Source organism: Brassica napus, chromosome C2 (assembly GCF_020379485.1).
Source record: "Brassica napus cultivar Da-Ae chromosome C2, Da-Ae, whole genome shotgun sequence".
Lineage (NCBI taxonomy): Eukaryota > Viridiplantae > Streptophyta > Magnoliopsida > Brassicales > Brassicaceae > Brassica > Brassica napus.
The window spans coordinates 15,392,000-15,417,539 of record NC_063445.1 but is presented as its reverse complement, the minus strand read 5'-3'; the positions used below and the strand labels follow the sequence as shown (position 1 = coordinate 15,417,539).

Below are 25,540 nucleotides of genomic sequence, written 5' to 3'. Positions count from 1 at the left end.
TATATTTAATGGTGATTTTCTTATATATATATTATTTGTTGAATATGTTAATTAATATATAACGCAACATATCCATCTATATATCGAAATTGTGTTGTATTTTACCACATGTTTAAATAATTCAATCTGATGAGAATGTGGAAATGCATTTTATAACAGTAGTCTACGTGTTTGGAGAACTTAAAATAGATTAGCATGTTGCTCAAAAAGCACTCTTGGTGAGATTCCAATAGACTCGAAAGGTTGTAAATCAGATAGATTCTCTGAACGTGAATGCCCAGGAAAAATCCAAAAGTGCAGAATTTTATTACTTATTTCTTGGAATTTAAAATTCCATTACAAGATTTATATTCGGTAGACTAAAAACACACAGAAAAAAAAACAGACAAGAGAAGATACATATTTATGTATATTATTAGGTTTTACTACTTATATCTACTATATAAAGATTCCATCCTCGTGTGGACCCAACATCGAACTGATCATCGGTGCTTTGAATGTCTCTTGTCTCGTCTTCAATATAGATGCATTAAGAACTTCTCGATTTTTCACATATTTAACGTTATTTAATCTTTGGATCGTATTTTAAACTTTATGTTGAAGTTATCGAGAGAATCATTGTTCTTCCCGATATTACTACAACTTAATTACTGTTGAGTAATTAATTAAATTACATTCAGACTCTTCATTGATTGGTGACGGGATCCGAATTCCTGCCTCGTTGTGATGAAGAGAGGATGGCATCAATGGCGTCTTTAACTTGAGAAATATCAGGAGCTTTCCCTCCTTGTGCCGGCCAAAACTCATCGGCCGCAAGTACCTAACAAACATTAGATTATAGCAATATTACTTAAATAAACAAAATTATGTTTTTATATAAGATCAATCAATCTCGCGAAAGAAAAATTTGAGGGATGTTTGTCATAATTAATATACCTTAACTTGCACTTGAAGAAACTTTACATAACTAATGGCCTTCTCTAACATCGTTACCAAATCAACCTGCAAGAAATAACACATCTCATCATCAAAACACTTAATTTGATATTTTTATAAATTGACATAAATGTTTTCTGTAGATGTATGTATACCTTGGTGCCATTGGGAACAAGTTCTTGCAATATCTTGAGACGTTCACTTATTCTTTCTCTTCGATTCTAAAAGAAAGAAAAAAACATATACTAAGGTATGAGTTAACGAAATTGATAAAATGACATTATTCGGGTTTAGATAAAAAAAATTGTAACAGTAAAGAAAGAAAAACCTTAGCTGCTAGGCTTTGTGGATCTTTCGGTGAAGTTGTTGGCTTAGGCTTAGCTTTCCCTTTTGCGCCGCTAGTGGGTTTCTTTGAGGGTGGTTGACTGCTCTCCCCCTATTCATAGAGAAAAATTCACAAAATATACGGGTATTAGTCGGTTCTTGGCCTAGAATGTTGTCATACCAGAAATATTCAAAGTGTTTGACCTTTATACTTACCGTATAAGAACGTTTATTTCCAGTGGATTTAGGCGAGACAGACTTATGTCTAGAACCAGTGGTTACAACAGTTGAATCAGAATATAACCAGTCTTTATGGACTTGGTTTGTCCCCGGAGTTTCGATGTGTCTAGGGCCAATAATATCCATATGATGTTGATTCCAGTTTGTGAAGCTGTAGCTCAAGTTGTTGCCTTCCAAAAAAGAGAAGCCACCGCTAACACCACCGCAACTTATGGTTGGAGGAGGAAAGCTCTCATGACGATCATCGTTGTGGTCGAAGTTAAGAAATGAGGATCCGTTGAAATCTAACAAAGAGTTGTGATCCTCAACGGATTCGCCAGAAGGGTAAAATACTAACCCTTGATGATTTTGCTGATGATCAGAATTCATCGTGCTACTGCTCGAAGCGGAATGTCCTCCGGCATAAGCTGCGTCAGGCTGATCCAATCCGTCGTTCTCCGGTGATGAGAGATCTTGGGATGAGGAGTTTTGTTTTGACACGTACTTTGGCTCGTTGGGATGGTTATTAACGAGTGCCATTAGACGCTAATAAGTTTAAGGTGTTGATGAGTGTTTTAGGGTTTTGTGTGTGTTCTCTCGTGTATGAGAAGTGGCTTAAAGGTTGTCTATTGGTAAGCAAAGAGAGACAATGTTTTTGTGTGTTTGTAGTTATGTTATGGTAAAGGTTTATATAAGTGGTCTATGTCTAATATTATATTTGAACTGATGATGCATTTTTAAAGATTTTTGTTTTAGTTTATTGAATTTGATTAACTAATTAAAAAAGAAGCTGGCATTAAATCAACCCCAATATTTATGTTCAGTAATCTTGCCAGTTTGAATCTTCGAAGTCATGAATGCATACAGTTCTTAATTCTAGCTATACATATTATATGTACATTGTCCGTAACTTAAAAAAGCAAATTTGGGATTGTTGCATGCCTTAACGTATGTAGGCCCGGGTTTTTTTTTTTTTAAATATAGGTCCTGGGATTACTGAACGTGTGTGTTATTCACTTATTTTGGAGTGATTGTCTCAACCCTTTGTATATTGACCAGAAAGCTTCCCTCTTTATTCAAGATCTTGAGATCCATTTGCGTCCATCTCCCAATTTTATAGATTGAGACTAGATATGAACATTCTTAAGATTCAGGTTTTTTTTAAATTAGACCCTATTCGAGTATTTGTTTTTTTGGATCCGGTCCGGTTCGACACAACTAGGTATTGTGAATACGAGTAACTTGTTTGAGATCCAGTCTTTATCCATCATCAGATACAGTTCAGATCGATTATTTTTTATCCAAATAACCATAAATACAATTCAGTTTGAGTATATACTACCCAAAACAATCAAAAACACTCATCAGATACCGTTCAAATTATTTACTTTTATCCGAAAGTAATCATTGATACAATTTAGTTTTGATATTTTATATCCAAATTATCCAATTTTATCAGAAAATACTAAAATAGCTATTATATTTAATTTATGTTTTTTTTTTATTTTAGGTACTGGAATTATGAGTATATTATAACTAATATTTTAGATATTTGTTTTTATTCACATACTTTGGATACTCATTAGATTCTTAATTCGAGTCGAGTTCGGTAACGCAGCTTTGGTTCCTACCTCAAATTTAGGGTCTGTAGTGGGTCGGTTCTCCGGGGTAATTGGTGTGAACAAAAATGTTATCAGTAAGTTATCTACTGCAAATAGTTGTAGCCATTAATTTGACGTTTTGATAGTAAAACTCGTGGAAATTTTGTCATAAAATACAATTAACCACTGTTAATTGCACATGATCAACATTATAATCTTAGTAATTTATTTTAAATTGGCAAAGAAAAATCTAGATGTCGGGAAAATGTGTGGATCTCATATCATATACATCATTATCTTTTCGAGTGATATAACAAATGGGCGGATGTAAACTGAAGTGTTGTATTACAGTATTTATGAGTAATTCATCGGGATTGTTAGCTGGCGGTAAGGTGAAATTAATGGACTCAGACTTATATAACAGCAAAATATTTATTAATTAAGAGAAGCAAAGAACATAGAAGCAAAAACATCGCCGTATCTTTCGCTAATCTACACGTCTTTTTGATTCCCATATATATGATCAAATCAATTTTTATATTTCAGTTGTTTCGATGATTCACTATTTCCTCCGAAGCTGCTTCTTACTTTCTTTTCTTTAGCCGACACGTCGAATTTGGAGTAATATACTGCATATGTATTAACCAAATTTTTTGTATTTAATTCTGTCTTCATTTTATATTCTTCCACAGATCAATTTTTCTTTCTTTCCCTCTTAAGCTTGGTTTGATTTACAGCAATTTATAAGCTGAAAATGGTTTGATACTGCAGGAATGGTTTATTTTCACACCTCCCGTCGAATAACTTTTTTAAATTTAGATGTTCAGTAACATCTTAGTATGTAACAAATAATTAATTTTGTAACAAAAAATGGTTTTGTCCAATCGGGAAAGAAAAATGGTCATAATTTTTTAAAATTTTCATATTTCCGTCGTTCAGAAAACACAACCTTGGCATAGGCATTCATGGTTCCAATCGGATTTTGGTTTTGTCCAATCGGATCTCGATTTTTTGAGTTTATCAAAATTAGCAACATTATTCGGGTTATATGAAACTTCAGTTCTGGACCGGTTCGGTTTCTATCGAGTTTGGATTGAGATTAGTAAATCTTCAAAGAACCGGCACAACCCAATGTATTTTAAGGTTCGGATCCCAATCGGTTATTTGGTTTAAAAGTATATAATTTGTACCTAATTTGTAACCAAAACATAAGTATAATCAGTTCTTCGGTTTTAAAGTACCTTATTTGTACCTATTTTGTTACCAAAACATAAGTAAAATCGATTCAAAATAAGTAAGAAACATCAAACATGATCATTCAAAATCAAACGAAAGGTAAACATAGTTATTAATAAAAAAATCAAATAAATGAAAACATAAAACAAAAATCAAGTTCTCATAAAATGAGAAACATTATTCAATGAAAAAGAAAACAAAATCTAAAACTTCAGACTTCAGCCCACCTTCAACTATCAACCTTTATGTAACAAATAATTAATTTAGATGTTCAGTAACATCTTAGTATTTTGGATACATGTTATTAACAATTGTGATCATGTTTGGTACAAGTTCTTTTTGGGATTTTGAATGTTTTGAGTTTTATCGGATATCCATTTAGGTTCGGGTTCAGTTTATCCATAATCCGAAATACCATAAAAAAGATCCATTCGGAATTTATGTCGGATCTGGATCGGTTCGAACTCATTTTTATCGGATCGGGTTCGGTTTATTTGTCAAGCCCTAACACAAACCTTTAGCCCATATAACTTAAAAAATTAAGTTATAGTTAAATTTTATTTTAAATCTTAAAGTTTTGTTTAATAAACCAAATTAAACAGATTGTTAAGTAGTCTAAAGAACCATATAACAAAGCTAATTAACATGTTTTAAACACATTTACCTAAAACATGTTAGTTATCTGTGTTTTAAGAGGAATGTATACCTAGATGGTTACACCAAGGTTGTTCAATTTCTCCCTATCTATTTGTTGTGTGTATAAATGTTCAATCCAAATTACTAGATCGAGCCGCAGTTGGGAATTCTTAAGGCTACTATCCAAAATTTTACAATATTGGTCTAACACATTTAAGTCTCCCGGGCGACCTTGGTTTTAACTGATGGCATAGTATGTTTAGTGGAAGGAGTGGTTGAAATTTCTGAATAATTCGATAAGATATCGAGTCTAAAGATCAGTATTGAAAAATCAACGATGTATCTTGTGAAAATCACCGAAAATGTTTAACTAGAGATGCGAAAGCGGTTTCATTTCAATTATGGCACAGTATCAATGCAATTTTTGGGCCTCTTGCTGGTAACGAAGAAACTGTCGTCCCACAACTACTGCCCTCTACTTGAAAAGCTAAGGTCTCAGATTGGTTCATGGACTAACAAATTCATAATTTGCGGGGGAGATCAAATCTTTTAGCTTTGATACTTTGGACTTTGGAGTATTACAAATTTTTGGATGGCGGTATTTTGCCTCCCACAGGAATTCATTCGAGAAGTAGATAAGCATGCTAAGCGTTCTTATAGTCATGCACTGATCTTAATCACAAAAATGTAAATGTGGACAGCTGAAGTGCGAAGGGGGTTTAAGATTGAGATCATTAAAAAAATTAAATGGCGTTAGCTGTTTAAAACTACTGTGGAGAATAGTTTCCAGATCCCCATCCTTAAGAAAACTAGATAAACACCTATTTGCTCAACAACGACCCATGTGATCGATTCATAAGAAAACTAGTAAAGGTCCGTGGATGTGTTGGAAAATATGAAGTATATAAACCGACGTTCATGACGAAGGATAAGTGGTATAATACGAAACAGAGCCACAAGGACAGTGAGAAATAAAAAAGTAATGAAAAAGGGTAGTTACAAACCGACGTTCAAGACGAAGGATACGTGGTATAATACGAGACAGCCTTCAGCCAACGTAGCTTGGCATAAAGATATCTTATTCACCCATCGTACTTAGAAAATTTTCTTCTCTACGTGGTTAGCGACAAGAAACTGCTTTTCAAAAACATGAACATCCTGGAATGTTGGAATCAGAGTGAGTTGTGTCCTATGTGCTGACTCACACGAGACAAGAGATCACTTATTCTTCTCTTGCTGATATTCTTCAGAAGTATGGGATAATCTCGCAAAGAATCTCCTCCTTGGTTCATGCTATTCAACAAATTGGCTCCCCCTGCTCCACTATATTTCGGATGATAGTATCAGTCATATTACTCTCTTCCTTGTTCAGTATGTATATCTTTTAAGCAATGATACATAGTATTTAAAGGGAAAGATATATATACAAGAAGACATTAAGAGGCTCCTGCCTCTTCCTCTAGGCTCTATCAGCTCGTCGGCAAACAAACGAATCTTCTGAGTTTGATATATAGATGAACTTTGGGCCTGTTTCTCTTCGCAAAGATGGTGTAAAGTCAGAGTACAGTTTCTTGTAAAATTCAGAAACACTACCTGAAAGCTGCACTCAGATGTCAAAAAATGTTCCACCATAAGTGTGATATGTATGAGTTGGCATAACGATGCTACTGATTTTATGAGAATTTCTTTTTCTCGTTTTGTAAGAAACTGAACTGTCCAACTATTTACATTATTCTTAATTCTTTAGAAAACCAAAATCTAAAATCTTTTGACCTATCAACACTTTCCAGAATACTTAAATAATTCTCCTTGCCACCAATTGTACTGATCTCAAATAAATTTTGCAGCTCCGCTGTCCGCTCTTACGTTATTCAAAATCTTGTGCTCAAATTGTAAAGAAGATTTAGAAACATTTATTTGTTGTTTCGATGCATTTTTATAATCCCTACGAACCTTCAATATAACTTCACATTCCCTCTAATTGAAAAATAACCTTCAAAATCTCCTATATTAGAAAGCAAAAAAAATAATAATATATTATATATATATATATAGAGGAAAACTGTTTAGTTAATAATAATTTATTTGTTTAAGAACATTATGGCCCAACAAGATAAGATAACAAGCTGATATAACCCAAAACCTCAAAATCCATAGATATGTTCTTATATGTCAAAAATTAAATGAAAAGCCCAAACCCATTCAACACGTAATGTCTAATAGAGTAGTCTGTGTTAATAAATGAAGTTAGTTAGTATCAGTTCGTAATCCCTTTTTTTTTCTTTTTTTTGGTAACAATGTTAAGATTAATTACCGATTTTTCAAGTTTGATACAGAAGAATAGAGGAAACTAGAAGCAGAAAAATTAAAAGAAACTAAACAGACACACAATCTAAGACATACAATGACAGACACAATAGACAACACAAGTAACCGAGACACAGCAGAATCAGACTTTGACGCTTGCCACAAAAAAGAGAACAACATTTAACACGAGATCCTGAGCCCGGTAGTTTTAGTCTCCCCGATGATCAGGTCTTTAAGATTTGGTTCACCAAAAACAGCTTGCGACACACCTCAATCTACAACCAGCCCAGTCAGACCGCAAAACCCATGGTCCAGAACACCTCAATCCCTCTTTCAATATTCAATAATAATCATTCATTTATATATCTAAGAAGAATACTGTTTATATTAGTGTTTTAAAAGAGGTCTAGGCGCCCGTTTAGGTGACATTTAGGCACTAGACAATATAAAACCGTGATAATTACCTTTTAAACTCCTTCGACAATTACAATATTGAAACAATAAATAATATATAATTTATCGTTCATAAATTATAATAATTAATAAATTATAATATACATTCTTATAAAAATAAAATAATATACATTTTAATATATACATATAATGATATTTACTATTTTTTAGTATAAATATTACATATATTTAATATATTGATATAATTTATAAACACCTAAGCTGATTAACTAATAATTTAGACGTCCGCTTAATCGTTTTAGACGCTATGCGTTAGGTGGGCCCATCTCTAGGAATGTGCTCAAGGCACATCTGCACAGGGCCCAAATATTTTCTTTCAAATTTTAATTAGAATTTAGGGTTTGCTACGAAAATATTAAAACTCATTTTTACAGAATACATGTGTTATTTTTATAAATTTGCACAAGGTCCAATAAAAGAGTGAGACGGGTTTATATAAAATCTGAATCCTACTCCAAAAATTCGTTTTGATGTTTTTCATAATTCTTAGAATAAAAAACAGATGATGTTGAGAGACTTGCTACACCCATTTGCGCCTGTGATCGAAAACCAGCCAAGACTCGACGTGCGAATTTAATCTTTGTCGGAGGAACAACTTTCTTTTGGTCTTACCATTGACTTATTTTAGCGCATTAAATATCTGATACGAACCTGGTATTTCGAGGATCATAAGTTTCATAACTAATAGAAATAGAATGGTCTTTCGACGTAAAAAAAAAAAGTTTCATAACTAATTTTATCAAACCTATTTTCTGTTTCCACGACATAAATCAAACCAAAACAAGAGAAAGAGGAAAACTTTTCTTCTTTAGGTAGTGAGAGAGTTTATAATACGAGAATGTAAGTTTACAATTCTTACTGTAAAATATATAAGGTAGTGACGTTACAGTTATAATATTTTATTTATAGAGATATATACTTATTTACAAAATAACTATATTAAAGTTTTACCACATATTTAAAGTGGTTATTGTAGCCACAGTTTTGTTTTCGGATCACGTGGTATTCTTTAGCCACGCTGTAGTCATTGTCTTTGTTTTTGTTGTGCTATTTTGTAGCCGCTTTTTTGTAAAAGATTTTCTTTTGATTAGTTTTAATCTGCCAATTTTATCAAATTATATTTCCATTCAAATATTTAAACATTGCAGATTCAATGAAAACACAATTTCATATATATATAAGAGTAGGTTCAACATTACTAAAACATAGATAATTATATAAGTTAGAAGAGTTTTAAAGAGTCTAAGAAGACTATACAAAAAGACATAGTTAAAGAGTCTAAGAAGACTCTACCAAAAGACCTAGAGTTTTATAAACCTTGTTACAAAAGAGAAGACAAGATGAACAACCTACTTCTATTTGCCATTGACAGGGTTAGGCTGAGTAGTTGGGGCTTGAGGCTGAGCAGAAGTCTGTCCAGTAGGTGCTTGTTGGAGCAGAAGTGTTTGGAGGAGCTGATTGACACTTTTGAGGCTTTTCTCAGGACCGCCTACAAGCATCTTCAGCTCCAGGTTGCGGGCAAGACCATTAGGGACGCGTGAAGAAGGTACATGCTCCCTGTATTGGGCACTGCCCAGTCCATAAACATGTCCCCTCTTACCCTTAGCATTCTCTGAGAGGAAAGGGAAAACAGTGAAAACCAACACCAACTTGAACATAACATAAAACAATTTTAATCAATTCAGGTTACAGTCAACTTTGTAAATAAACTGAACATAGCATAAGACATTTTTAACCACATTCTTAAGCAGACTAAGTCATATCTAATTCCACATACAAAACAGAACATAAAATAATTAATAGAATTGAAATCTTAAGTAAACATACCTTCAGATAAGCTTTGTTTAACATAAGGCGAGAAGGAGCAGATGATGCACTTCGACTCACGGGTGATCTTTCAGTGTTAGAGAGCTGTGTGGCTTCCATATCTTCTTGAGTAACCAGTTCTTCAGCACGATAGTCCACAAAAGTTCCATCTTTTCGGGTGTGTGTCTTTCTGACTAGGTCAGTGTAAGATGGCCGTTCATTAGTACCAGACTCAATCATCTGCAAAAGAATAACATATTTTACAACATATTAGAAAAAGAACAATATTTAAAAGTCTAGACATGAAAAGATACCATGTTATACTCTATCCTTGCAAAAGACCTAGGTTATGCATTATGCTTGTGGCAACCTTTACCCACAGGATCAGACTTGCGGGATTTTGCAGCCTTCTTGCTATTCTTTTTAGCTGCTTCGGTCGCTCAATGCTCCAACAGGAGTATCCGTCAGCATCATTGATATACTTTAGCTTCTTTTGTTCACTCTTCTTCTTGCTAATCCTTTTACCAATGGTTGTCCATATTTATTTCTTCCATAGAGCGTAGACCAAGTCATTAAACTCAGAGTCCCAATAGAAATTTTGCTACAAAAGAAAACAAAAGAGTAAGTGATTTAAAAACATGTAAGCGGCATATACAATGTATACTGATATCACTCAAATTACCCTAAGGAGTGATTGGTACTCTCTCAATTAAGAGGCCGAGTTGTAGCACTTAGGGATCGAATTCACAGGGAGTGAGGGCACACACTAGATCTAAATAGTTATTGATTAAGCTAGGCTAATAGATTATAAATAAGTAAATAGCAGAACAGAGCGAACAAGGTAGTTGTTATAAAGAGATTGATTGATGAGTTGATGAAATGATGGTTGCTAGACTTAGGGTTTCTATTCAGGCAATCAGGATTATAATAGTATAGAAACTAAGGTTGGATATTCTAGAACTCAAACTAATCTATCAACTTCCGTTTCTTTAGATTATCTATTGTCTATATCTAAGACCTCAACTATCGCTTGTTGGTCTTGAGAAAGTGTCGATCGACGTTATCAATGGATAGTCGATCGATACACCTTCAGTCCGTCAATCGATGCAACTATGGAGTTGTCGATCAACGTCCCTTCTAGCAACCTTTAGCGAGCGGGTTTGAACGTGTTCACCAGGTTTAACTAAATCAGCTGTCGCTTGATTCTAGCAATCCTAGCACAATATGAATTAGTTCAGGTAAAAGACCAAGCTTCCGCTTGCACCTAATTATCTAAGATCAGGGTTCTAGTTAGATACTATAGAACACAAGCAATAAGATCAATTCAATTCATGGATTTCCAGACAACTCAGCAGTTCTATATTTTGGGCTAATCCCTCATGATTATCTGAACCCTAAATCTAGCAGGTGGATCTATTCAAGCATGAAGTTTGTCACAGAAATCATAGATAAATAGATATAAAATAGAAAGCAATGATAAAACCAAAAGAGTTCCAGGAAGAACTCCTTGAGAGTCCCTCCCTTCTCTCCTAACCTAAGAGAAACAATAGAATAAAGCTTAAAGAAAGTGTAGCCGTCAACAATGGCTTAAAAACATAAATTAGGGTTTTAGATCGTCAATGGATATTCTGGTAATTTGTGGTTGCTTTTAGGCTTAAGTCAGTCTTGAAATATACTAGGCCCGTGTTCTTGAATCACCATCGATCAACACCAAGGGTGAACCGTCGATCGAACTTCTTCATCTCCTCGACATCTCTCTCTCGCGAGACAGACTGACCACTCTTCAGTAAAACATGCATAACTTCTCGATCTAGCTGTTGGATTGACCTCAAACCAGTGGCATTGGAAATATAACGCAAAGCTCTATCATGTGTCAAAATATAAGCCCTATCGCACCATGGGAAGGTCTCCATCCATATCTAAACATCTGACACGTCTGTGCAGTTTTGCATTCAAAAGGCTCCAAAAGACCCCAAAATCACTACTTTCCTCCAAAACGTACCTAAACCTGAAAATATATTAAAAAGACTTCAAAAAAACTATAATGTATTTAAAAACACCTATATACCATGGATAAAAGTGGGTAAAATCCATGGTATATCATATACTAGTCACTTACCACAAATGTTTGCCACCATGACTCCCTCCTTTCATCAGGAACCTTCCTCCAACTCTTCCAAGGCGCCATGTAGTATCCTTGGCAAGTTGCCCGGATGAAAGCGTTGATAGATGGGTCAATACCAAACCTATAATGATAACAAACATCAGTAACAGAAACAATACAATCACAAAACAATCCTAAAAACTAAAATATCCTAAGTAACAATCATAAACATAAACTATCCTAAGCAATCACAGCCACAATTCAATTAGCAGAAACAATCCTAGTATAAGAAAGAGATGGAGACCAAATGTAATCTTACCATAAAGCTCCATTTAGTTTATTTGGATGGAGATGGGGCTGTGATAGCCTAGCATGTGAATTGAGCATGGCATTGAGGGTCATTTGCGGGTAACTATTGGAACGAGATGAGGAATCAGCATGGTTCAAAGACAGTACAGTAGCACCAGGAGGCATAGGAGGAGGCGCAGCAGTTGTCCCAGGGACTCTTGTTGTGTTCATTTGTTCACAACCAAAGAAAAAGAACCATTAGTTAGAATATGTATACAATCGAAGTAAAAAAGACAGAAAAAACAAAATAAGAGAGACAGAGACAAAACTGAAATAAGAGAGACAGAGACAAACAAAGAAACAGAGACAAATCTAAGACATGGAAAAATCTAAGAAACTGAGACAAATCTAAAACTAAACATGCAACAAGAACATTCAAGTAGACAGATATTGAAACCCCTAAATCGAAACACTAAAGAAAAAAAAACCAACAATACAAAGAAATCGAAACCCTAAATCAGCAATGAGAAGTTAGGGAAGGAGAAATAGAGGGTTACCTTGAGAGATGAGAGTAGGAGACGCGAGACGTCGAGGCTTAGAATCGGAGACGGCAAGGCTTGGAATCAGAGACGACGATGTGCTTTCGTCGGTGGCGACTTTCTTGTTTTCTTTCTAAGTGTTGAGAAGAAAGGGGAAAACCGATATTAAAACCATTTCAACAGAGCCACAGTGAAACCATAGCAAACTGTGGCGGTATTTTAATAATAACAGCAAAAAGAAACAATTGGAGCAAAAAAAAAAAAAACTAAATTGGAGCCAAACTGAATGGTTTTCCAAAATTTCGTCATGGCCGCGAACATCCCACGAATTTACAGTGGCTAAGTTTTAATATCAACCGTGAAAATAAAAAAAATTGGAGCCAAAACTGAATAAATTGGAGCCAACCCGATTGGTTTCGTCATAGCCACTATCTAGCCACGCAATAGTCGTGGCTATGTTTAAATCATGTCCACAAAACTTCTAGCCCCTAAACTATAACACCTAAACTCTTACCCATCAACCTTCTCCTCGTACAAAAACAACATTTCTCAACCTTTATACATATTCCAAAATCTTACAATATATTTTACAACCTTACAAATTATTTTTCATCCCTACAACATATTTTACAACCTTACAACTTAATTTTTATCCTTACAACATATTATTCAACCTTAGTACATATTTTTCATTGTTGCAACATATTTTACAAACTTAAAACATATTTTACAATCTTAGAATATATTTGACTATTTTGAATCATCATCTGAATCACCGTCTGATTCTACATCAACATCTGATACATATTCGTCATTTGGAGGATTCATCGGGGCAATATCATAATCAGACACATCATCAACAACATGTGTTCCACCCGTAACAATGAACTTTCAGCAACTTGGCCACGTCTATCATCTTGCCACGCAATTAAACCAATTTCTGACGTTTTTCGGATTCTTCGGGAAATAATTTTTGTGCATGCCCACCAGTCATCGCCTGAATGTCGACGTACCCATGGATAAGGAATAAAACATGCTTGATCAAAATTACCTGTTCATGATACAATGAAATCATAGTTTCAAATCATGGCTTTTCATCAGACATCAAATCTCAAACAACTATATATATATATATATATATATATATTTACTTATCCGGTAATACAAAAGGATCATATTTTGCATATTGTCTTCTTGGTGAGACATCAGCAAGATCAGATGGATGTCTTCTCATACCGCGATTTTCCGTGGTGTCAAACCACGAACATTTAACGACGTATACCATTAGAGAAAATTTACCTCTATAATAGAATTATTTTATTTTAGAAAAAAAATGCAGAGGACAAAACATAATTGGATTGGAGATACTTTAAACAATGTTGATTTGTGATTCAATTATCTTAAATTGTTTTACAGATATTTAAGATATTTTTGTCATTTCTAAAAAATAATATAAAATAAATATAGTAAACTTAAATTTAAATTAGAGATATTAATAACGAAAAACTAGTAATAATAACTTTAATTCACTAGAAATGTATATGTAATTGACCATTGTGAAACTTAATATGAACATGACACATAAAATATTATAACTAGGCATGGGCAATCAGGATCCCAATCGGGTTTCGGTTGTTCAATCGGGTTTCGGTTTTTTGGGTTTACCAAATCAGTCCCATTGGGTTATATGAAAGTTTGGTTCGGGACTGGTTCGGGTTCTATTGGGTTCGGGTCAGGGTTAGTAAATCTTCAAAGAACTGGTACAATCCGATGTACTTTCGGGTTCAGGTCCCAATCGTTTTTTCGGTTTAAATGTACATGATTTGTATCTATTTTGTAACCAAAACATAAGTAAAATCGGTTCTTTCGGTTTTAAAATACTTTCTTTGTACCTATTTTGTAACCAAAACATAAGTAAAATCGATTCAAAAATAAGAAAGGAATATCAAACGTGATAATTCGAAATCAAACGAAAGGTAAACATAGCTATTGATAGAAAAAAAACTAATTAAATAAAAAAAAACAATAACCAAGTTCTCATGAAATGAAAAATATTGTTCAATGAAAACAAAACCAAAATCTTAAAACTTCAGGCTTCAACCACCACCTTCAACCATCAACCTTCATGTAATAGATAATTATCTTAGATGTTCAATATATTTTGGATATATATTTGGAATTGAGAGATCATGTTTGGTACAAGTTCCTTTTTGATATTTTGAATGTTCCGGATTCTATCGGGTATCTATTTAGGTTTGGGTTTGGTTTGGATAATATCCATAATCCAAAATACCATAAAATAAGATCCATTCGGTATTTATGTGGGGTTCGGATCGGTTCGGATTCATTTTTATCGGATCGGGTTCGGTTTATTTGTCAAGCCCTAATTATAACTTAACAAATAATATTAAAGATGTATTGTTTTTTTTGAATAATTGATTCATAATTTTTTGTAAAATTTGAACAAAGCATCGTACTTGTACTATATTCATATTGAACGGCGACTACAGAAATGGGACACAATAATTCGACCGAAACATCTGTCTTTGTTTGGCAATTGGCACAAAGAGAGAGAGAGAGACTGTTGACAAAATAAATCCAAGAAGAAAGGGAGACTCCTAGAAACAAAGACAGATGTTTTGTGTCCATGATAATGGACTGTGAACAGTGGTGGTAATAACATGTAGACAGTTCTTTAATTGCTTTTTGTCTTGACACCGTACGTCGACCTCTTCGGAGTTCACTCCAGTTGGTTTTTCTGTCTCCGTCACTCTCAACGTCTGTATCCGGTAACATAGAAGTTAAAGAAAAGAAAACTATAACTTCGGTGAAGTATTTGATTTTACTTTCTAAACTAGGGTAATAATTTATATGAAAATTATTTAAGAAATATCGTATGGAAAAATAAAATTTATATTTTTGATCGAATTCATATTTTCGGCTCTTAAACATTTTTTAAAAAACATGTTTTTATTAATTATATAATTTGTTTATTGATTAACTGTTCTCATTTTTAAAAATATTTTAGGTCAAAAAATCACTTCAAATAACCTAACGTTTAGGCCAAAGAATCTCAGGCCTACTATTTGATTACAATGAAACTATGTTAACTTGGATTTATATCATGATTTAGCAATTTAAAAGTTAATTATGATTATGAGGAGTTCACGTTCACGTGCCAATCCTATATATCTTCAATTTTTTTCTCTTTTTTGTATTGTTTTTTTTTTCATTTTGGTTATTGCTTGATATAAATATTGATTTTTGAGTTTATTCTCATATCGTTCTTTTGTTTTGGCCTGAGATATAGAAAATGTCTAAGATTTAAAATTATTAAAGAGATAGATACTTAGGTTAAGATCTGCGTCTTGCGTAGAATAAATATTTTATATTTATTACTTATTTTATGTTTTCTGCATATATGAAATAATAAAATAATAATAATTATATATTAAATAACTAAGAATCAGTTAATATTATGTAAAAAAATGGCGTGCGCATATAAATCATACGACCGCTCTTGTTTATTCGCAATCATTTTAGGGTAAATAAATCAAAACAATCAATCTTATCTATCGTATATGATATATAATTAAATTTAAATGATATTAACATAGATATATAGTATACTTTTAATATGAATATTTATTAAATGAGGTTTCAACTCATATGATTTTATGATTATTTGCATATTTGTGTAACAAAATTTTACACCAACAATTTTTTTTTTAATGTGGAAGGTCTAGTGGTTTTAATAATTTATAATCATTTAAAAAACAATGAAGATTTCAAAATTAAAATATTAACTTTTCAATATATGTTCAATGCAAATATCAAAATATAAGTATGTATTTTCATATGATGTATAGTTTAATTTAAATGATATGAAATATATATATATATATATATATATATATATATATAAACACCTATTAAAATAAAATAATTTATTCATATGATTTTATAATCATTGTATCTTATTATAGAAAAAAAATTATATCTTAATCACAAAAGTTTATGTGAGGCTTTTAACAGTTTTAGTAATTTATACTCGTTTTGAAAAATTTAAAATACAACATATATAAAAAAGACTAAATTTTTATTATATGATTAGTGTAATTGTGTAATTTATTTTATCAATAAAGAATTAAACTAAAATGATAGAAAGTATACAGATTGTTAGCAATCTTTATTATTTAAAAGCATTAATTGTCATATATATCTTAATCACATTAAGTAATTTTGTAGGTTTTATTTAAGGAAATAATATATAACAAATTTCAATATGATAAATAAATGGTCCATAATGGACATACTATATAATCTAACATTCTCTATCAATTTAATTTTTGACTAAAAAAATTTTCAATTGATTCTCAAGCCGCCACATAAGCAAAAATAACATTCTAATTACGTGACAACTCAGAAGAACATTTTTTAATTATTACAAATTACAAGTTATAACTTTTTTAATGTTTTTCTATTAATATATACGGGATGATAAACTAATCAGTCAATTACCGTAAAAGTATATGATAATCATACCCGTGTATGTACTAATAATATTATTGTTTTCATTCATTAAATACTTGTTGACATGAGGTAAATAATTTTTTGTATGCAAGGAGGTTTAGAGCCAAAGCATGCCCAAACTCTGAACCAAATCATGTAATAATAGTTTTGTCCTATCTATTTTCTTAGTAACACACTATTAAGAGGATGACGTACGTTCGATTCCCTATATATCAAAGTTATGTGAGGGATAGCATTAAACCAGTGTGCTTAAGTATTTTAGCCCAAAAAGTATTCCAGTATGTATGTGCAAATTAGATTTGTATAGATGATGAAAAACATATATCTTGAAATGTTTGTAAAGGAAATACTAAGAGTCGTTTGTTTCATTTTTCTTGTAGAAGAAGGGAATGGAACGTGCATGATCATCGTCCACGAGCAATTTTCCGCATGAGACATAATCTCATAAAAGCGGTGAGGTGTCAGTCAAGTCAACTTCATATAAAAGTCCCCATTTTGTGTCCTTATTGATTTCTTTCAAGATTTTTAGTTTGGATTCATCCCATGAAGGTAATCATACACAATAATTATTTTTCCTTTCAAAATGATTAAAATTGATTATACTTCTTAGTTCTTAAGTTTTTTTTTTTCCTGACAGTTCTTTACAGACGAAATATAATGAAATCATTTGAACGAGACTGATAGCAGTGACTTTTTGACCCAAAATTTTGTACTCTGAAGTAAACATCCAGTTTTGTTTCCTAGTTGAATTCAGTTATATTTTATGGCATCTATACTATTAAAACAGAATCTTTCTTAGGATTATATCTCTGACTTTTCTAATTAATTACAAAAAATTTCATTACATTTTTCAATTTTTTTTAATCTATACTATTAAAGCAGAATCCTTCTTAGGATTATGTTCCTGACTTTTCTAATTAATTACAAAAATTTTTATTACCTTTTTCAGTTGTTTTTAATGGTTTTCGGAAATTAAAAGCCCAACAAACTTTCTTCAAATTAGAAAGTAGTATGTTTCTGTCCAACTAAACAAAACAGCCCAATAATTTAAACAATTTATCCATCGTTTTTTAAGCTCATTTCGTGTATGTTTACTAACCCATCCATATTCGTTTTGTTCTAACCCTATACCCTAAAACTCTATTCAAACTCTAACTCTATTCAAACCCTATTTACACCATCAAAAACCCGTTGTCCAAAAAACTGTATCAAATATATTGGAGTTTATTATAATGCATATGTCTTATTTAAAATTTTCTTATATGAAGTTGCCGAAATATATTAAATATTATCTTACAATAATATTAATTATACTATTATAGTATAGGGTTAGCATATTACGAAATCATTGGTTTTCGATGTTATTGACCTTTTAAAGAGCCAATAATATTTAAATAATTAAATATTTATATTTACTAAATTTGGTATATAAATATAAATATAAAACGTAATAAATAGAAACTCAAAGATTTTCGGATTCAAATCAAATAAATTCCAAGAATATTCTCTATAACATCCATTTTCGTAATTGCTACATACAGTAAATTCAAAAGATAATATATAGAAACAAGATTTTCCAATTTAACTAAATTAACAACACGCAGAGAATATATTATGTTTGACATGGTAACTGAATTTTCCGAATATTAATCTTAAAAGATAAAGATATTCGATAATAAAGAGAAGATCCCCCAACTTTCTCCCCAACTTTCTCCTAAAACCTAAGCATTCTCTTTTGTCGGTTTTAGGATACTTAAACCTGTTTTGGGTTGGGTTATAGAAAACAAAAGTTGGTCGTTGATTTGTAAGCCCAATTTACCAGTAACCCTTCATGTAATTTTTGATCATATAGGCTTTAAAGCTCAGTTTTTAATTTTTTTTATTCGTTAACATAAACATGGATATTTTGTTCTTATTAAAATTGGTTATTTTTATGAATTAATTTTAAAATGGTTCTTATTTTGTATTATAAATTTTAATTTTAAAGTAAAAAATCTTGATAGTTTTCCGAAAGTTATTATATATTGTAAGAGTTTTAAATATAATTTATTTTCATTATTAAAATCAACTTCAATATAAATAGATTTATAAAAGATAAGAAATATTACTATGTAAGTTACGGATTTCTCAATACAACGAAATCACAAGAATATTATATGTTAAATATTTAAATTTAGCCGATTTTTTTCTAAAAACACAAAAATGTGAATTTTAACCGTATTATCCAAAAAACAGGTACCAAACCAGCACCAAATTAAACTCGAAACTTTATCGAGTTTTTAATATTTTTATCCCAATAAAACTGAGAGCAAAACTAATTAATCTGAAACCAAACCTAAATTCACAAATAAACGAACGGTCCCTATATTTTTTAATTCGAAAAAAACAAAATCACAACTAAAACCGAAAACCAAAAAAAAAAAACAAATTACAGTCGAACTGAAATTTGAACGCAGATGCCTAAACATATTAGTGAACAAATAGATGGATTAATGAATTTTTCAACGAAAAATATCTCAAAGCGCGGATCAAAATCTAGTTCTTAATAAAGAAAAATAATTTCTTTCTATTTCAATTTAATCGACTATAGAAATTACTCGAAGATAGAACTTTCTTTACTTTAGATAGATTTTTGTAAGAAAGCCTCAAACAAATCATTCATAGATATCCGTGAAGTTTTCTTATTTGGATGTAGACTAACCTTTAACAAAAAAAGGAAGGTTATGATTCTACTTCCCTTATTATATCAAAAAATATGGGATCCATAATTGCGAGAATTTGTTTTCGTTTTTGTTTTGATCCAGATTCGATCCGAGATTCGATCCGGATTCGATCCGAAAATCCGGATATCTGGAGGGGCCGAATCCGGATCCGGATAGTAAAATGTTGGATCCGTCAAAGCCGGATCCGGATCCGAATATCTTAATTTTTTAGTCCGGATATCCGGATCCGTAAGTTTTATTAATAACTATTTTCATTTTTATAATAGTATATATAAATTTTACGAAAATTTTGTAATATTATACATAGAAATAATTAAAAACATTATATATATTTTTATTTTTAAATTATTTTTATTATTTTATATATATTAATATTATTTATTATTTATTTAAGGATCCAAATTTGGATCCGGATATCCGTCGAATATTATAATTTTTAGAAGGATATCCGACACCCGGATATCCGAGAACCCCGGATCCGGATAAGGATAGTAAAATTATAGATACGCCGGATAAGGATCCGAATCCGGATACCTTAAAATTGTCCGGATTTGAATGGTAGGTCAGTAATAGCTCAGAATGTTGAATGGTACTACTTGCTATCTGCGTGGAACCCTCTCCTCCTCATTTCGGGTAAAAACAGTTTCATGCTTGGAAAATGCGCGAACATGCATTTTCTAGAAAAAATAGATTTGGAAACACAATGGAAATATATAGTTTCATTTTGGCACCGTGAAAAAATCCGTAGAGATATATTTAATGTGTTCTTTACTTCAAAATAAAAATCTAATCGATTTATGGGATATTAATCATTCAGAGAGATTGACAAAAAAAAAAAATCATTCAGAGAGAAGAAGATAGTCTATAAACAAAATAACGGTGTTCTCTTCGATAACTTTATTGTTTATATTTTTATTCTTGTAGCTTAATTGATTAAAATATATAGTTATTGTATCAAAAACTATGAGTCTACGAGTCTATGACCATCAATATATGTAAATATGAATAATCTGAGAGTCAAAATTATCAACAGAATATAGTTTCAAAAGTATGCATAGTTAAGTTCAAAAAAAAAAGTATGTGAAACTTTGAAAATAGAATTTAGCAAAAAAAAAAAAAAAAAACTTTGGAAGTCGAATATGGTACTACTTTTCTTTTACGTTAGTAGATATTCAAAGAGAGAAGTTTCGAGTCCTATTGTTTTTAACCAAACAAGTGACATATATAACCTTTTCATTTAGCAATCATTTTATGTTTGTTTTTCATTTTAGGGAGAGCAATCATATCATGTTACGCAATAGTGTTAACATCTCCGCTATAAAACTGATAAATGGTGACTGTTGTCGTCTAACTGATGTCATCTTCTGATCACTTGTGAAGTATTTTTTTCGTCCAAGCAACGTAACTTTTGATTCCAACTTCTTTGGAAAATATCTACTCCAAGAAAATAATTTATTTACGTTGTTAAAAATGCGAATCTCAAATCTTTATGTAGCCTGAGTAGACACGGAGTGGGTACCCAAAATTTTAAATTACTTTTTATTTGCTCGGTACAGTCCGACTCAACAACTTTACAATTAGATCAGCTTCGCAGCCATTCCTATATCCTCTACCTGGATACCGGACATACTGTATATATTTTTACAATATATTCCATTCGACCTATGTAATTATATAGTTTATATATATAGTTTTTACAACATATATAGAATATAGTAATTATATAGTTTATATATATAATTTTTATATACATTTATATATACATGCAACATATTTGATCGAATATCCATTTTAGAATATATTTAATATTTTATTTTGTTTCATCTCTAACCAATATTAAATATTACTCCCTCCATTTCAATATGTAAGTAGTTTTAGCCAAAAAAAATTATTTCACAATATAAAGTGTTAACATAATCCAAAACAATTTTTGCATTTATTGGATATTGTGTGACCAATAATTCATTTTTTTATTGATTAAAATTATATATTAAATGATATTTTTTCAAAAGTAACAATTTTCTTATTTTTAAATAAAACTATTTACATATTGAAACAGAGGGAATAGTATTTCTTTTGTTTCATAAAGTTATGTATACCTTAGATTTTTGAGTGAATGTGTGGAATACACCAAATTAAGGTCCAAATTAGCTGAATGCCTATAATTATGGATAACCCAAAAATGAGTAACTTTTTGACACTATGCGGATGAAAATACCCTCATGCTTTATCGAAAACAAGTAACTCTAGATTTATCAGCTAAATATTTACATAGCAGGGCACAATCTACATATCAACTAACATATCAGCTAATAATTTCAGTATCATCTAACAATCTATGTATCAAACAAATGTATCGACTAACAAATCATATATCAGTTAATGAAACTATTAACAATTAATTAGTTATCTATCAAATAGCCCCAAAACTATTTGTAACAGCTAACACTTCATGTATCGATTAAGAATCCATTAAAATCTAAATAATAGCAGGTAAGTAATAAAATACCTACTAATGTATATATTATCTAAAAGTTGATTGTGAGTCGAAATTAGAAACATTGGAATTGGGGTGAGATAATAAGATTAGCATTATGGATGTCAAAAGAATCAGAATAAGAAAATAAAGATTTGTGTTGAATTAGAAGATGATTTGAAGAATCTATACGAGAGATAAAGAGATTAGAACACATAAAAGGGAAAAAGGAGAGAGATAGAGATAAGGGTATTATAGTCATAAAAAATATTAAAAAGAAACAAGGGTATATGGCAAATTATATGGACTTTTGGGTGCATTCTTACCAATTACTCTAGATTTTTTCGATAGCAATTGTTTATTCCATTTTGTTGTATCTATTATGGCGGAAAAAATTGAACACTTACGACATTTCTAAATCATAATACTATTTTATTGTCAAAATCACACTATTTTAATGTGAATTCATCACTACAAGAATTCATCTCCAACCAATTCTAAAAGACTATTTTGATGTAATTTTCACACAAAAACTCTCCAACCAAACACTAGAAATTATGGGGAATTTGCCAAACATGACTCATGACTGCAACAGAGGCAGCAAGACAAGCGATCTGGTTACAAGACCTCCTTGGAGAAATCACTGGAGTCTGACTCGACAGAACTGCCATACGAGTAGACAATCAATCGGCAATTGCACTCTCTAAAAATCCGGTGTTTCATGGACGTAGTAAATATATACATTTAAGGTATCATTTTATCAGAGAGTGTGTTGAGAAATAATTGCTAGAAGTTGAGCATGTACCCGAGAGCGAACAAAAGGCAGATATTCTAACTAAGGCGTTAGGAAGAATCAAGTATAGAGAGATGAGAGACCTGATAGGAGTTCAAGATTTGAAAGACATGGAGTTCAAGCTTAAGGGGGAGATTGTTGAAGTAAACTTGAAGAGAGCTTGAGTGTCAAGCTATCATAATCCTAAGTAGTTTAGGATCTTTAAAGATAAGGATCAAAGTGTATTTAGAAGTTATCTAAATACAAGGGTTTCTCATTAGGATTAGGAAATCTATAAGCCATATATAAGGCATTGTCGAGAGATGACATTAAGGTGCGAGTGTGTGAGGTTTTGAGAGATTAAATTTTGAGTAAGTTTCTTAAGCAATAAGAAGAGTTAGTTCTTATTATCTTTGAGTCTTTATACAACCATTACACAATACGAACAATTTGGTGTTGTGAATCTGGAAAACAGAAAAATATCTTATATATTAAAACAGAAGTCACAACCTTGATTCATGAGTGATTTTTTTAAAAATGGACCTAATGGACATATTCCTAGAAAGTTATGTTACATTTAATCTATAATCTTATCATTTAAATTTGGGGCCTACCAGAAAATTTTATTGGGCTATCAATAATTGAATCTAAAGAATAGATGATCCATTGGATTTATAGATAGTATAAATTAAATAGATATAATTTAATGTTGTAAAACTATACCTCTATATGTTAAATATTTAAATATTTGTCGATGTTAACTTTTAAAACTATAAAGATTTTTTTTTTAAATAACAAAAATCATATTATCTAACAATGATTAATCTTTACTACCTCAAACCAATGAAAACTAATTTTAAACTATATAGCTTATTTTAAAAATTAAACATAAACTAAATGTTTAATTATTTACTCGATAATATAAATCTATGAAGCGAAAAGTTTAATTTTTTAAAAACTTTCTAAATTTGTGAAATGTTACAATATCTTTGAATATAACAATAAAACAATATTTTACTAATCTATATATATATAGTTAGGATTTTAATAATGAAATAATAATCTGAAAATATTTATATAGAAGAAGATACAAATACATGTGAAAGTTTAAAACAATCTATTCAATGAAAAAAAAACCGTACAGTTATTATGTTTTAAAAATTGAAAGACACATATATTATAATATATACCAATTTAAAATTGAAAACAAAATATTTATATAAAAATAAATGAAAACAAAAACATGCGCGGTTGCGCAGATCGAGATCTAGTATATATTACGATTGTATCATATTGAAAATTTTACAAACGGTATTCTTTGTGTTGTAATTATAAAATATAACACTAGTTCTTTAACAGTATGCATAATTAAATTTACCTTCTTGTTCAGTTAGTCTTATATAGGTGTCTACAAATACAGACAAGCAATATAAAATTTTAATTTGTCTGGACCTCATAATTTACGGTCAAGATATGTTATATATTTGCATTATATATATATATATAATTTCCTACTATTAATTATGCGATGTTAAATTCAGAATTGATAATGAACACCATTTAGACAGTTATTCAGCAGATTTGAGTGATGCAAAGTAAATTATGTACGAGTTGTTGTTATTTTATTTTCTTGATGGAATAGGGAGCTGTTGTTATTGTAATATCATACTATTATTTAATTATCATCAAGTAGATATTTCATACTTTTTATTTTAAATTAATGGGTTAGTTTAGCAATGATTATTTTTGATTGAACATTAAATATAATCAGGTCTATACTCTTTAAAATCATGCATAATATTTTCTCTATATATATAATATATAATTTCTTACATGATTGATAGAGTATAATCTATAAAATCTAAAAATTATATTAATGTCCGCATATGAGTTTTAAACCATCCATATAGTTAATTAATACTACTGAAACTATAAAATTTTATTCATAAACAAATAAAATACCATTAAAGTTTATTACAAAATATATTTAATAATGATAGAAAATGAAAAACAAATTTTGAAACGAATTAAAAATTCATTTAAAAGAAAAATAAAGTGTTTTATCTCGTCATGGCTTTATCCTTCAAAATAAATACTAACAAATGTAAAACCAAAAGAGTAAATAGAAACGTTAAATATGATTCTGAGATATAAAACACAAGAGGAATGTCTGTCACATACTCGACTCACTTTTCTTCTAAAACTCTACTTGTTTTTCTCTTACCTTGATTCATGTAAAGTTATGAAATCATCAATAACAAAAACTATTTGCTAAATTTTTTGCTAATTTTTTTCCTTTTTTCTTTATTTTGTAAATCTTGGCTTTAGCAACCCTATTGCATATTTATTTTGTAAAATATGACATTCTTTTATATTCCACTCTATAATCGAATAGAATACCATTAAAACAAAAGTTTACTGTATAATAGAATTATTATATTTTTACCAATGGAGATGGTGTGACAAACACAGTTACTTTTGATTTGTTAATTTTTTCAATCGTTTATTTTGTAAACTAACTCTACTTGATTTTTCTTTATTTTGTACACTAACAGACGCAGGTACC

The 25,540-nt window shown here is 30.7% G+C and overlaps 1 protein-coding gene and 1 long non-coding RNA gene across 2 annotated transcripts; both read right to left on the bottom strand.

The window, feature by feature from the left end:
- Positions 1-256: 256 nt before the first annotated feature.
- On the bottom strand, positions 257-2,306 carry LOC106444554 (transcription factor RHD6). The gene is made up of 5 exons (XM_013886008.3): positions 1,477-2,306; positions 1,265-1,372; positions 1,092-1,157; positions 937-1,002; positions 257-820 (listed from the first exon to the last, which is right to left on the bottom strand). Exons 1-5 carry the CDS (start codon positions 2,017-2,019, stop codon positions 686-688), a joined length of 918 nt encoding a protein of 305 aa, XP_013741462.1. The 5' UTR covers positions 2,020-2,306; the 3' UTR covers positions 257-685.
- A 5,417-nt stretch (positions 2,307-7,723) lies between these two features.
- Positions 7,724-15,843, bottom strand: LOC125581956. The gene is made up of 3 exons (XR_007319765.1): positions 12,489-15,843; positions 11,963-12,148; positions 7,724-11,785 (listed from the first exon to the last, which is right to left on the bottom strand). It is a non-coding gene; the product is annotated as an uncharacterized LOC125581956 (long non-coding RNA).
- Positions 15,844-25,540: the final 9,697 nt, after the last annotated feature.